Genomic DNA, 14,879 nt, shown 5'->3' on the forward strand with positions numbered 1-14,879 from the left:
GCTTTTCCCCTGTCTTTTGTCTTCCATTGTTTCTGATGAGAAATCAACCATCATTCTTGGCATTATTCCCCTTGTGTATAATGTGTCTTTCTGTTTTCTGGCTGCTCTCAAGGTTTTCTCTGTATTTTTGGTTTCAGCAATTTGACTATGACGTGCCCAGGCATGGTTTTCTTTGTATTTATCGTGTTTTAGGTTCACTGAACCTCTTGGTACCATGGTTGATGTTTCTAACCAAATTGGAGAAAATTTTAGCTGTTGTTTTTTCAAAAATCCTTTTGCTGGTTCTGTGTCCTCTATGAGACACCAATTGCATGTACAGCAGATCACCTGATACTGTCCTCGCAGTTCTGGAGACTGTTCATTTTTATTGTATCTTTTTTTTTTCTCTGTGTGCTCCAGTTTGAACAATTTATTTTAGCCTCTCTTCAAGTTCACTGACCCTTCTTCTGCAGCGTTCTAGCTGCTGTTACACAAATCCTGTGCATTTTTATTTCAGGTATTGTATTTTGTAGTGTTGAGGTTTTCAGTTTTTGTTTTTAGAATTTCCATATATCCCTCTTGAAATTCATCTTTCATCTTTTCCTTTGTATTTGTAACATACTTATAACAATTACTTTGAAGTCCTTCTCTGCTCATCCAGTATCTGGTTCATTTGGGGGTCTGTTTTCTTGATTATGGCTTGAATTTCCTCCTCCTTCACATGTCTAAATCTTGTTTTATCGCATAGTGGACATTGTGAAAACAGACATATCTTGGAGATATTGCAGGTTTGGTTCCAGACCATAGCAGTGAAGTTGCATATTATGATAAAATGAAACAAGTGAATTTTTTGGTTTCCCAGTAAATATAAAAGTTATGTTTACACCACACCGTAGTCTATTAGGCATATAATAACATTATGACTAAAAAAATAACATATGTACCTTAATTTAAAAAACTTTATTATTATAAAATGCTAACTGTCATCTGAGCTTTCAGCAAGTTGTAGTCATTTTGCTGGAGGAGGGTCTTGCCTCAATATTGGTGGCTGCTGACTGATCAGGATGGTGGTTGCTGAAGGTTGAGGTGGCTTTTAAAATAAGATAACAATGAAGTTTGTCACAGCAATTGACTCTTTCACAAACGATTTCTGTGTAGCATGTGATGCTGTTTGATAGCATTTTTACCCACGGTGGAACTTCTTTCAGAATTGCAGTCAGTCCTCTCAAACCCTGCTGCTGCTTTATCAACTAAGTTTATGTAAAATTCTCAATCCTTTGTTGTCACTTCAACAATCTTCACAGCATCTTCACCAGGAATAGATTCCACCTTAAGAAACCACTTTCTTTGCTCATTCATAAGAAGCAAATCCTCATCTGTTCAAGTTTTATCATGAGATTGCAGCAGTTCAGTCCCATCGTCAGGCTTCACTTCTAGATCTCTTGCTATTTCCACCACATCTGCAGTTAACTTCCTCTGCCGAAGTCTTAAACCCTCCAAGTCATCCGTGAGTGCTGGAATCAACTTCCAAACTCTTGTTAATGTTTATGTTTTGACCTCTTCCCATGAATCACAAATGTTCTTAATGGTATCTAGAATGGTGAATCCTTTCTAGAAGGTTTCAATTTACTTTGCCCAGATCCATCAGAGGAATCACTAGCTATGGCAGCTACACCCTTACAAAATGTATTTCTTTAATAATAAGACTTAAAAGTCAGAATTACAACTTGATCCATGGGCTGCAGGATGGTTGTTGTGTTAGCAGGTGCAAAAACAACAATCTCATTGTACATCTCTATCAGAGCTCTTGGATGACTGGGTGCATTGTTAATCGGCAATAATATTTTGAAAGGAATCCCTTTTTGCTGAGCAGTAGGTCTCAATAGTGGGCTTAAAATATTCAGTAAACCATGTTGTGAATAGATGTGCTGTCCTCCACGTTTTATTGTTGCATTTATAGAGCACAGGCAGAGCTTAATTCTTTAGGACCCTAGGATTTTGGAATGGTACATAAGCACTGGCTTCAACTTAAAGTGACCATCTGCACTGGCCCCTAACAAGAGAGTCCTGTCTTTTGGAGCTTTGAAGCCAGGCATTGACTTCTCCTCTCTAACTATGAAAGTCCTAGGGGCGCCTAGTTGGCTTAGTCGGTTAAACGTCTGCCTTCAGCTCAGGTCATGATTTCAGGGTCCTGGGATCAAGTCCTGCATCAGGCTCCCTGCTTAGTGGGGAGCTTGCTTCTCCCTCTCCCTCTGCCCCTCCCCACTGCTCATGCTTTCTCCCTCTCTCCAATCAATCAATCAATCAATAGTTAGCTAGCTATGGAAGTCCTAGATGGCATCTTCTTCTAGCATAAGGCTGTTTTGTCTACGTTGAAAATCTGTTACTTAGCCCAGCCACCTTCATTAGTTATCTTAGCTCGATCTTCTGGATCACTTGCTGCAGCTTCTGCATCAGCACTTATTGCTTCCCCTTGCACTTTGGTGTTATGGAGATGGCTTCTTCCCTTAAAGCTCTGCTGGCTTCAAACTATTCTTCTGCAGCTTTCTCACCTCTCAGTGTTCATAGAATTGAAGAGAGTCAGGGCCTTGCTCTGGATAAGGCTTTGGCTTAAGGGAATATTGTGGCTGGTCTGATCTTCCATTCAGACCACTAACACTTTCTCCATATCAGCAATATGGCTGTTTTATTTTCTTATTGCCCATGTGTTCACTGGAATAGCACTTTTAATTTCCTTCAAGAACTTTTCCTTTGTGTTCACAACGTGGCTAACCGTGTGGTGCAAGAGGCCTACCTTTCAGGGGCGCCTGGGTGGCTCAGTTGGTTAAGCAACTGCCTTCGGCTCAGGTCATGATCCTGGAGTCCCTGGATCGAGTCCCACATCGGGCTCCCTGCTCAGCGGGGAGTCTGCTTCTCCCTCTGACCCTCCCCCCTCTCATGTGCTTTCTCTCTCTCATTCTCTCTCTCTCAAATAAATAAATAAAATCTTAAAAAAAAAAAAAAAAGAGGCCTACCTTTCAGCCTATATCAGCTTTCGACATCCTTCCTCACTAAGCTGAATCATTTCTAGCTTTAGATTTAAAGTGAGAGATGTGCAACTCTTCCTTTCACATGAACCCTTAGAGGCCATTGTGGGTTATTAATGGGACCAATTTCCATATTGTTGTGTCTCAGGGAATAGGCCTGAGGTGAGGGAGAGATGGAAGAATGGCCAGTTGGTGGAATAGTCAGAATACACACAACATTATGGATTAAGTTCACTGTCTTATATGGGTGCAGTTCATGGCACTCCAAATCAATAATAGTAGTAACACCAAAGACCACTGATCACAGATGACCATAAAAAAATGTAATAATGATGAAAATTTTGAAATATTATGAGAATTATCAAAATGTGACACAAAGACACAAAGTGAGCAAACGCTGTTGTAAAAATGGCCCCAATAGACTTGCTCTACACAGAGTTCCCACAGACCTTCAATTTGTGAAAAGCAGTTATCTGCAAAGCACAATAAAGTGAAGCATAGTAAAATGAGGTGTGCCTGTAATAAGTTGTAGAGATTCTTGGATTCTGTTACCTTCCTCTGAAGAGTGTTGAGTTTTATTTTAATAGGCAGTTAAATTATGGACAGCTTATCTTTTTTGGGGGGTGGGGGCAGGGATTATTTACCATGTTTAAATTTTGTTAAGATAAGTCACTTTGGGTTTTTCCTTCAGTCCTCTGGTGTGACCCTCAGTCCTGAGATGATACCCATCCTCCCAAAGCCAGCCCTTCTGGGTTTCCCATGGAAAGCCTGAGGTGTTTACCAAGTCTTCTAACTTATAGGACAAGGAAGTTACCTCAGGGGAAAAAATTGGTTACATGTCGGATCTCACTTTGTTCTCTTCCTTCCTTCGGATTGTAACCCCTCCATTTTCTGCCAGCTTTTGATCACTCTTCAGTGCTTAAAAATTATTTCTTATATTTTCCACAGTTTATAATAGTTATCTGTGGGAGGGTTAATTTGATAGAAACTACTCAGCCATTATTGGAAACTAAACATAGGAATATATTTTTGGGCCGAGCTGATGGTTCAGTCATTCCCAGGGACAATGCCTGTGCTTTGGCAAGAATCTGTACAGCCATGGGAAGGTCTGCTGTGGCTCAGTGGCCTAGTTTGGTGGGGACAGAGTGGTCCAGTTAAGGAACCAGATGTCTCTCTGATGTGGAAGAAGCGTGGAAGTGGGACTAAAGGTGGGAGAGAGCTGGAGAGGGAGGAGGTTGTCCTCTTCCAGACTCTTTCCTCAGTACCATTCATGTGGTCAGGCTTTTGTGAGGAGCGATGGAGATAAAGTATGTGGGCCTCCAGTAATGGCGTTTATGATTGTGGAGGCCACTGAGTTGAGCTTTGCCAAGGCTTGATCCAAATAGCACAATTCTTGTCATCTGGTGACTTCTCAGTCCTCCATGGAAGCAGAAGTGGTTTGTGCCTGCATGAGGTAGATTGGGGTTGTCATTGTTACAAGAATGTCAAGAATATCACCATCGCTGTCCATGTTGCCTATCTTTGAAGGTTCTTTGTTCTGTCGGTTAGACTGTTGTTAGTCTGTGTTAAAAGAAACCCAAAATAACAGTAGCTTAATCAAAATAGAAGTTTCGTGCACTCTCACACAACAGTCTGGGTGTAAGCAGTCTAGAGTGTTGAGGTGGCTCGCCTGGGTCAGAGACTTAGGCTTCCTCCGTCTGGTGGCTCTGTCATCACTCCTATATCACCTTTGTCTGGATGGGCCAGTGTGACTCACCACCACCTGTCTTCATTCTAAGTCGCAGGAAAGGGAAAGAGGGCAGCTGTGAGCATGTCACCCCACCCCCCATGAAGGACCCATCCCAGAAGATGCATACATCACCTTCACATCCCACTGACCAGAATTTAGCCACCTACCTGCAAAGGAAGCTGGGAAATCCCATCTTCATTTGGGGCAGCCATTGAGCCATCTACACATCTAGAATCCTATTACAGTAGAAAGGGAGACTACATATCGGGGACAGCCAGCAGTCCCTGCCGCCAATCCTGAGGTCACACACCCGGTTTTCAGCTCCAGGGTCACTTTACTGAAGGACCTTGGCACTCCCTGGGGAGCCCATGGAGCACTGATGAAGTGAGAGATTTCCACCTGGTCTGCACATTTCTCCTTAAGGGTAGGAGAAGATGAGGACTGTCGTGCTTCATCCATTAGTGAATGTTGTGTGACTTAAGCCACTTGTCGATTCCAGACTTGTTCCCCAGTGACTACACCACATCGGAAAGGTGCGCCCATCTGGGGTAGAAGGAAGCCAAGTGATACGAAGCTTTCAGTGCCGACCCTTCCAGCTCTGCGCCCGACTCATAAAGTCACACCAGGCATGCCCTTTAGCTTCCCTGGCCTTTCATCTCCGCAGTAAGGGGTTGCATTGGGTTATGTCTAAGGTGTGTGTCTAGCACCCATGTTCTAGATTTGTGAGATGCCTCGACACTCCACAACTTTGCATTAAAGCAGGCTTCTGGGGGGGATCCAGCCACTTTAACTCCTTTGTGGAATGAGTTGGGGGGTCCGAATATACATGAACATGCTTGCAGAGACCGTCTGGGACCTGCAGACATGGGTTTTTCTATTTCCTCAGGCTTCCCTGGCTTGTGGGTTTTTGTAATCAGAAGTCGCAGCACAGTTTCCCATACAATTAAGCTTATTTTTAATCTTATATTTTTGTTTCAAATATTCTATCTCTGCTTTTAGAACTATTACACGTTTATTGTAGAAAAAAGAGGAAATTATAATGAAGGAAGCAAAAAAAAAAAAATTGCCCAGAATGGCATTATTCACACTGGTGTTATTAAGGCTTAGTGTATTCCCTTCATTTAGTATCTAAGAAAATATGAAAAATACTTCTACTTCTACTTCAGTTCATCACATTGGGATCACACTATACATGATGTTTACAACCTGCTTTTTTTCACTTGACCATTTCCTCAAATCCTTAAATATTTTTCAAGAACATGATTTTATTTATTTATTTGTATTAATGAGCATTTTAAATTTTTTTATTATGTTAATCACCATACATTACATCATTAGTTTTTGATGTAGTGTTCCATGATTCATTGTTTGCATATAACACCCAGTGCTCCATGCAGTATGTGCCCTCCTTAATACCCATCACCGGGCTAACCCATCCCCCTACCCTCTTCCCCTCTAGAACCCCCAGTTTGTTTCTCAGAGTCCATAGTCTCTCATGGTTCGTCTCCCCCTTCGATTTCCCCCCCCTTCATTTTTCCCTTCCTGCTATCTTCTTCTTTTTTTTTTTTTTTTTAATATATAATGTATTATTTGTTTCAGGTACAGGTCTGTGATTCAACAGTCTTGCACAATTCACAGCACTCACCATAGCACATACCCTCCCCAATGTCTATCACCCAGCCACCCCATCCCTCCCACCCCCCACCAGTCCAGCAACCCTCAGTTTGTTTCCTGAGATTAAGAATTCCTCGTATCAGTGAGGTCATATGATACATGTCTTTTTCTGATTGACTTATTTCGCTCAGCATAATACCCTCCAGTTCCATCCATGTCATTGCAAATGGCAAGACTTCATTCCTTTTGATGGCTGCATAATATTCCATTGTGTATATATACCACATCTTCTTTATCCATTCATCTGTTGATGGACATCTTGGCTCTTTCCACAGTTTGGCTATTGTGGACATTGCTGCTATAAACATCGGGGTGCACGTACCCCTTCGGATCCCTACATTTGTATCTTTGGGGTATATACCCAGTAGTGCAATTGCTGGGTCATAGGGTAGCTCTATTTTCAACTTTTTGGGGAACCTCCATACTGTTTTCCAGAGTGGCTGCACCAGCTTGAATTCCCACCAACAGTGTAGGAGGGTTCCCCTTTCTCCACATCCTCGCCAACACCTGTTGTTTCCTGTGTTGTTAGTTTTAGCCATTCTGACTGGTGTGAGGTGGTATCTCATTGAGGTTTCCCTGATGCTGAGCGATGTTGAGCACTTTTTCATGTGTCTGTTGGCCATTTGGATGTCTTTGGAAAAATGTCTGTTCATGTCTTCTGCACATTTCTTGATTGGATTCTTTGTTCTTTTGGTGTTGAGTTTAATAAGTTCTTTATAGATTTTGGATACTAGCCCTTTATCTGATATATCATTTGCAAATATCTTCTCCCATTCTGTCAGTTGTCTTTTGGTTTTGTTGACTGTTTCTTTTGCTGTGCAAAAGCTTCTTATGTTGATGAAGGTCCCAGTAGTTCATTTTTGCCCTTTCTTCCCTTGCCTTTGGCAATGTTTCTACGAAGTTGCTGTGGCTGAGGTCGAAGAGGTTGCTGCCTGTGTTCTCCTTTAGGATTTTGATGGACTCCTGTCTCACATTGAGGTCTTTCAACCATTTTGAGTCTATTTTTGTGTGTGGTGTAAGGAAATGGTCCAGTTTCATTCTTCTGCATGTGGCTGTCCAATTTTCCCAAATCACCATTTGTTGAAGAGACTGTCTTTTTTCCATTGGACATTCTTTCCTGCTTTGTGGAAGATTAGTTGACCATAGAGTTGAGGGTCCATTCCTGGGCTCTCTATTCTGTTCCATTGATCTATGTGTCTGTTTTTGTGCCATTACCATACTGTCCTGATGATGCCAGCTTTGTAATAGAGCTGGAAGTCCGGACTTGTGATGCCACCGGCTTTGCTTTTCTTTTTCAACATTCCTCTGGCTATTCGGGGTCTTTTCTGGTTCCATACAAATTTTAGGATTATTTGCTTCATTTCTTTAAAAAAAGTGGATGGTATTTTGATGGGGATTGCATTGAATGTGTAGATTGCTCTAGGTAGCATTGACATCTTCACAATATTTGTTCTTCTAATCCATGAGCATGGAACATTTTTCCATTTCTTTGTGTCTTCCTCAGTTTCTTTCATGAGTATTTTATAGTTTTCTGAGTACAGATTCTTTGCCTGTTTGGTTAGATTTATTCCTAGGTATCTTATGGTTTTGGGTGCAGTTGTAAATGGGATCAACTCCTTAATTTCTCTTTCTTCTGTCTTGTTGTTGGTGTATAGGAATGCCACTGATTTCTGTGCATTGATTTTATATCCTGCCACTTTACTGAATTCCTGTATGATTTCTAGCAGTTTGGGGGTGGAGTCATGATTTTAAATGGCTACCAAGGATTCTAATCACATGGGTGTGCCATGCTGTATAAGTGTCCTGGACGTTCAGGCTATGTCTGAGTCTTCATTATTATTAACTGCATAGCAGTGACATCTCCATTTCACGCCAACAGCATCTTAGCTCTTATCATAGATGCTGTGGGCAGGTGAGCCCAGAGAGGTTAGGTGGCCTGCCCAAGGTCACACAGTGAGTGAGTGGTGGGTCCCGGCCATCTGGCCACAAGGCTGACTGCACCCTGCCCAGCCGCCTCTCCCCAGTGCCAGGAAAGAGAGTGCACAGGTGTGGCCTAGGTATGCTGGGGTCAGTTGGCTCCTGATATGTTGGTTTGGGTAGGAAAGGGTCAGTGGGGTCTCCCAGAAAGATGCTGCTCTGGGTGGTTTGTGATGGCCTGAGGAAGGCCAACTGGTCTCTGCTGCCCACACAGCAGCAAGCTGCCCTGCTGCCCACTCCGCCCCTGCCTGCTGGGGGCAGTGGTGAACTCGAGCCTGGGTATCTGAATTCCAGCAGCCTCGCGGGGAGGCTGTGAGGGTGGGAGCCGGTGAGGTCAAGCAAGCTTGGGCAGGGAGACCACCCAGTTCCTTGTTCCTCGAGGCCTCCACCTGAGGAGGGCAGGAGATACACCTGCCAGTGGCCTTGACCCTGGGGAAGCCTCCTCACCTGGTCCTCTTGTCCCCTTCACAAAGCACTTTTGTACCTCCCTGAAAACCTGTCCTCATCCTTACTTAGCTCCACCCCACTTCCTCTGAGAGCCATGACTGGGTTCACTGTTGAGCGTGGGGGGCAGGCAGGGATAGCAGAGCAGGACCTGCCTGAGGCTTGGCATGGCTGTCCCCTCTCTAGCTGGCTATCACTGTCTGGATCGCTGAGCTTTCGCCCCTTTGCCTGGAAGACTTTTCAATTTTAACCTTTCCGTGTTTTTCTCTAATAGGCCACCATTGGGATTGACTTCTTGTCAAAAACCATGTACTTGGAGGATCGTACGGTGAGTGCCTGACTTTAGAACAGAAGCACAGGGAGGGCTCCTTTGGACTTACCAGCTGGAGCCTTTAGCCGGGCACCACTGAGAGAGCCCCTGCCTATCGCAGAGCTGGCAGGGGCCGCGTCCCAGGCCCGGGGCCCTCCCCCAGCCCCCACCCCACCATGAGGATTACACTGACCCCCCGGCCCCCCTTGTGACAGGTGCGGCTGCAGCTCTGGGACACAGCCGGCCAGGAGAGGTTCCGCAGCCTGATTCCCAGCTACATCCGGGACTCCACCGTGGCTGTGGTGGTGTACGACATCACAAGTGAGTGTGGGTCCTGGCTGCCAGAGGGAGGGTGGCTCACAGAGGCTCCAGGGCCTGTGTGTGTGTGCGCGTGCTTACACAGGTGCACACGCACGTGTGTGCACACGCGCATGCTGTGTATGCTTGTCTTGTGACTGCAAGAAGACAGGTCCTTGGCAGTGAGCTGCCTTCGAACACCAGCATGTTTTCCACCTTCCCCCACCCTCCTGTGACAGGCCTGGGTGTATGGGATTGAGTTGGCCCTGCCCAGAGCAGGGGGCTGTGTGTAGAGGTGAGCACAGGTGAGCTGGTCCTGCTGCCACCCCGCCATGCCCTCCTTGGCCCTGACGGCCAGAAAGACTCCTATGGAGTGACCTGTGTGTGTGTTATGGGTCAGGAAGGGAGAAGACACTGGTGTCTGGGCCAGCCGTGACCCAGCAGCCATTGTTTTGTCAGCCGGCATCCCAGCTCCTCATAGGCTCTCCTGGGAGGGGAGGCCAAGCAGGTCTGGAGAGCCGTGGGTGGGCTGCGCTTCCCACCCCGTGGAGCTCTTCTGGCCAGGGCAAGTTCTTGAGAGAACTGCAGAGCCCTGAGGAAGACTCATCGTGGGGGGAGGGGGGAGGGGTTGGTGCAGAGCCTCAGCTGCCCAGGCAGGTGTCACAGAACACACCTGGTAAGCCCTTGTGCTGTGGTCACAGCTGTGGTGGGAGACACCCTGGGTGCTGTCCACAGCACCGAAATCACACGGGGAGGCTTCGAGCCCGCTGCCCCTGGCTCTGCCCATCTCCCCTTTCCACGCCTCCCTCTGACCGTGGGCCCCCCACACACCTTGAGTACAGGTGGGAGCTGGGCCCTTCAGCCTGGGTTCATGCAGCCTGACGTGAGCAGGAGGGAGAGCAGGCTGGGGGAAACCGAGGCTTCCTGGGATAGGCTCCCTCTCCTCCCCTCGGGTGTGTGGGCTGCTGAGTGCTGGGCATTGCCCTGCTACCACTCCCCAAGGTCTGGCACATCTTCTGACTGAGGAGAGGGCTGCCCTGAAATGGCCTTACCTCTTGTGCTGTTGTCTGTCCTGGGGCCACCCTGCCCCTCCTCTTACTTGCAGATCCTGAGGGTTCTCCTTGGAAACTCTGGTCTTGCCCGAGTGCCACCCCCCTCAGTGGGAGACCACTGTGTAGGGCCCTCCTCCCCCAGGAGCTGCCCTGGTCCCCCACCAACACACACACGAGCACACACGTTTTCAAGCTCAGCCAAGTCCAGTGCACCCATTTCTCACACTCTGCTCTGAGCCCCCAAAGTCAGGTCTGATTCTCAGGTGGGCCCCTAAAACCACTAGTCTATGTAGCAAATCATGACAGTGACCTTCCAACAGGGTGACCCCCCCAACCCAGGGGGTGGTTCAGCAACATGAGGGTCTCTCCAGGGCCCTGGGGCAGGAGCTCCACAGACACTCATGCTCCCCCTCCCCCACAGCCCCCGCTAGAAGGCCCGGACTCACTGGTCTGGGTGTGAGGATGCACAGTCCCCCTCCCTCCTGCTCCTGGTCTCATGCTCCCTCCCACCTTTGCCCTCTACCTGCTCAGGCTGACTCTCACTCTGTTGTCTCCCCACCTTCCACTTCCAGATCTCAACTCCTTCCAGCAGACCTCTAAGTGGATCGACGATGTCAGGACAGAGAGGGGCAGCGATGTTATCATCATGCTGGTGGGCAACAAGACGGACCTGGCCGACAAGAGGTAGGTGTGAGAGTGCGAGGTGCAGCGTGCTGGCAGGCCTGGCCCACCCTCCACTCCCCTGCAGCTGGGATGAGTAGTGGTGAGTCTGTGCTTCCGACCTGTCCCCATGCATCTGAGGAAGGCCCCCTGGGGACACTGGAGGCTTTGAGAGCACCTGGCAGACCCTTGCCCACAGCGGCTCAGCTCTGCAGCCCCACCTCCCACTGTGTGCAGGGGCGCGCCTCCGCGAGAGGTCTGCATGGAGCCCTGTGCGCCCGGCCCCGCACAGCAGTGTGCGGTCTGGGGCCCGGCCGTGGCCACAGCGCCACTGCAGACGGCAGTCCCTCGGGCCCCCGTTGGCTTCTGCTTCTGCTTGGTGTCTCTGCCCCCACGAAATGCCTGTGCCGGGGTGAGGGTTCTGATCCCCGGGTGTGACCGTGCAGAATTTCCTCTGTGCTCTGCCGCCAGTGCACAGACGGGGCTGACCCAGGGGCCGCCCGCATCCATTCGTCCACTTCTCTCCGGCACCCAGCCTGGGCAGATAAAGCAACAGGTCTGGACTGCTTCCGCCTGGAGCGTGCTCTGGCCCCCTACAGAATTACCTGACTCAGAGCCTGCTTCGTTAGAGTCCTGTCCTTGAAGTAAGGGAAATGGGACTCAAAGCCCGGTTCTGCTGCTAAGTACCTCTCAGTACAACCTGCAGGCAGTCACTTCTAACTGTCCTCCTGTGGAGAGGGGGACTGATGACACCACCTGAGAGGCGCTGTGTGGTTCCAAGTGCTTTCTAGACACAGGCGCACGGGACGGTCCTGTTGACTGTTGGGAAGGTCCACCGCCTGCCGCAGGGCCTGCTCCTGAGCTGGGAGGCACCATGGAAGGGAGATGGGGGGGAAGCTGGTGTCCTGCTGTGGCCCCGTGCCCTTCGTCCTGGACGGGGGCCCTGGATCCAAGCCCTGTCCTCAGGGTTGACTCGGGGGCTAGGCCCTCCTAATCTCAGGCTGCTCCCTCCGCCTCTACCGGGGGCTTATTTTCCCATCTCCCCTCACTCACAGGCAGATAACTATCGAGGAGGGGGAGCAGCGCGCCAAAGAACTGAGCGTCATGTTCATCGAGACCAGCGCAAAGACCGGCTACAATGTGAAGCAGGTAGGATGCACCTGGCGCTGATTCTGGCCGGCCTGGCCGAGGGGCCACGTGTGGCTTCCAGCCCGGTCAGTCACGGGCTCGGCTCCAACTTGCCCTGAGGGGCCAGTGACCAGGTTGGGGCAAGCAACCAGAGCACCATGAACCCCACCTAATGGGAAACAAGCTAACCCTAGAGCTGGGAAAGCACAAGAGAGGGTAAGAGCACTCACTCTCCGGGCATGTCCGGAGCATGTCATCCTTAGTCACCATACAGCAACCAGTCGCGTGGCCCCGTAACGTGCTGGGTGTCCAGCCACCAACTTCCTGGTGAGAGAAGCAGCATCTCCCTAGCATCTTACCTCACTTGGGATGGGGGTATGGGAAATTCAATCCGACTAGCATTTGGGGGTTCATGCCTTGCACTTGGCAAGTCCTCAGGGCTGCAGAGGGCCAGGCGGGCTTGGAGAGAGGAGTCCGCCCTGGTGCTGTTGGAGCTTGCAGTGGGCGGGGGGTGGGGGGTGGGGGGCGTGGACAAGAGGCCCGGGAAATCAGGACGATCAGAGAAGCCGTGGAGGAGGTTACGGCTGAGCCTCGCAGCTGGGGGCTTCCCTAGGTCCACGGACCCCCAAGGATGGGAGTCTGCAGGTGAGCGGACTTGGGTCAGAAAGAGCCACCCCTCCATCTTCACGCACCTGTGACGGCCCTGCGGGACCTCCTTCAGCCGTGAACGTAGGCGGCAGGACTCTGTGCTCGTGGTGGCCCCTGTGGCTTGATCACAGTACAGACCCCAGCCGTTCTCTTGTCCCCTCGCGGTGTTACAGGTCTCTTGGCCTTTACGTGCGTCACCGCTCCAGTTCGCTGGGGGGGAGGGGGGTCTGTGTGACTTGACCTGCGGCCAGAAGCACAGATGCTGCTGCGTAACCAACTGGTGTCTTCAAAGATTTTCGAGCGTATTTCAGTTGTGAATGGTTTCCTCCGTACTCCTGCGTCACTGACTTCACACACTTATGAGGAGCCCATAGGCTCAGCAGACGTGCCAGAGAGGTCTCTGGTTCACAAAAGGTTAGGAGCCCCTGCCTTCAAGGAAGAGAGGGCTTGAAGGGGTGAGGAGGGAGGGTGTTCCAGACAAAGGGTAACGCCTGAGCAAAGGTGCGGCAGGAGGGGTGCTGTGGCATGGGGAGGGGACTCTCAGTGTGGAGCATGGCTTGGCCGGGGGGGGGGGGGTCCCTTCTGCCCGGCCGCCCCGAGCAGTGCCTGGGAGCACTACACAAGCTGCCCGTCAGCTCTTGGCCTGGATACAGTGACGGTTCACCCGACAGGGGCAGTGCCCGTGGCATTGGGGAAGGTGGCAGAGGAGCGGAGACAGAATGAGGGGCCCCATAGTCCCCAGGTCTCAGTGCCTTCCTCCCCAGTTAGAGCGCCCTCAGTGTGGCTCTGCTCACGCCCACGCCCTTCCCAGTGCTGCTCCAGTGTCTCTTAGAGCAGGGGCTACCTGTCCCTGGAGGCACGTAGGAGGCACTGGGTTGCTGCTTTGTGTGGCCCTGATGGCAAGCCCCGCCTCCCGGAAGCAGTGGGCAGCAGTCCATAAGGCAGGTAGCTTCTGCCCTAGTGGTCAGGGGCAGGGAGACACCGATGCCTCCCTTTTCAGAATGCTCTGGAACCCAGGTATTGGCCTAAGCAGGAATTAAATGTGGTCAGTTCAGACTCTGTGGCTCAGAGGAGAAGTCTTCATGCAGTGCAGACTCCTGGACTCTGAGCCTGATCGTATCTGCTCTCAGAGCCCCACATGTGACCCCAGGAGTTTCCTTCTAACTGGTAGTTTGGCCACTGGCAGAGGCTGTGACCGTTTTGACAGACAGACAGGCAGAGCAGGGCTGCCTGGGGCAAGGCCATGAAGGAAAGCTCAGGAGTGACCTGGCCCTCTCCACCCTGGCTCACTTCTTTCTGCCCCACTTCGAACCCCCTCTGCATCCTGCCCACATCCCATACCCTACCAGGCCCACCAGTGACTTCCCCACTCAGGCCCTCACCACCTTTGGCCCTGTCACTCAGCCTGGGTGCTCCCCACAGAGCTGGGCGCTAGGGTGAGAGCATGAACCAGACGCGCCCTCCTTAGCTCACGCAGTCCCCGAAGTTGGAGTATATGGGGGGGAAAGGGGGTGTTCAGAATCTTCTGGTGCCTTATACTTGTGTTTTGTACTTGTCACCTCCTAGGTTCCATGTCTGCCCTGCCTGACATCCCGCCTACCCCTGCCCCAGTGCGCATGCACGCACACACCACACAGCTCTCCCTGTGCACTTACACAGACTTACACAGAAACCGCACATGAGCACACACTCTACACACATTCCCCCCACTTACACAAATTCACACACACACACACACCGCACATCCACATTTCCACACATACACCTCTACACACAACATACACGTCACACTAACACCCACATCCGAACAAACCCACAGCATCACATTCACAGTCCTGTATGCTTATTCTCTTGGAAATGTCTCCTTCCAATGTGACTGCGCGGCCCTGGCTCCCAGCACCCTGCTGCCTCGGTGCCTGTGGACCCGCAGGCCCCCCGTGAGGAGAGGGTCATTT

The 14,879-nt window shown here is 50.1% G+C and overlaps 1 protein-coding gene across 1 annotated transcript in view; it reads left to right on the forward strand.

Moving 5' to 3' along the window:
• The window catches only part of RAB6B (RAB6B, member RAS oncogene family), a 62,261-nt gene that overhangs the window by 40,972 nt on the left and 6,410 nt on the right, over nt 1-14,879 (forward strand). Inside the window, exons 3-6 of the mRNA XM_032408670.1 lie at nt 9,104-9,157; nt 9,355-9,460; nt 11,061-11,172; nt 12,204-12,297. Of these exons, the coding sequence (XP_032264561.1) occupies nt 9,104-9,157; nt 9,355-9,460; nt 11,061-11,172; nt 12,204-12,297 (366 nt within the window). The remainder of the gene's footprint in view (nt 1-9,103; nt 9,158-9,354; nt 9,461-11,060; nt 11,173-12,203; nt 12,298-14,879) is intronic.

The sequence above is a fragment of the Phoca vitulina genome, unplaced genomic scaffold, assembly GCF_004348235.1.
Source record: "Phoca vitulina isolate PV1807 unplaced genomic scaffold, GSC_HSeal_1.0 scaffold10, whole genome shotgun sequence".
Lineage (NCBI taxonomy): Eukaryota > Metazoa > Chordata > Mammalia > Carnivora > Phocidae > Phoca > Phoca vitulina.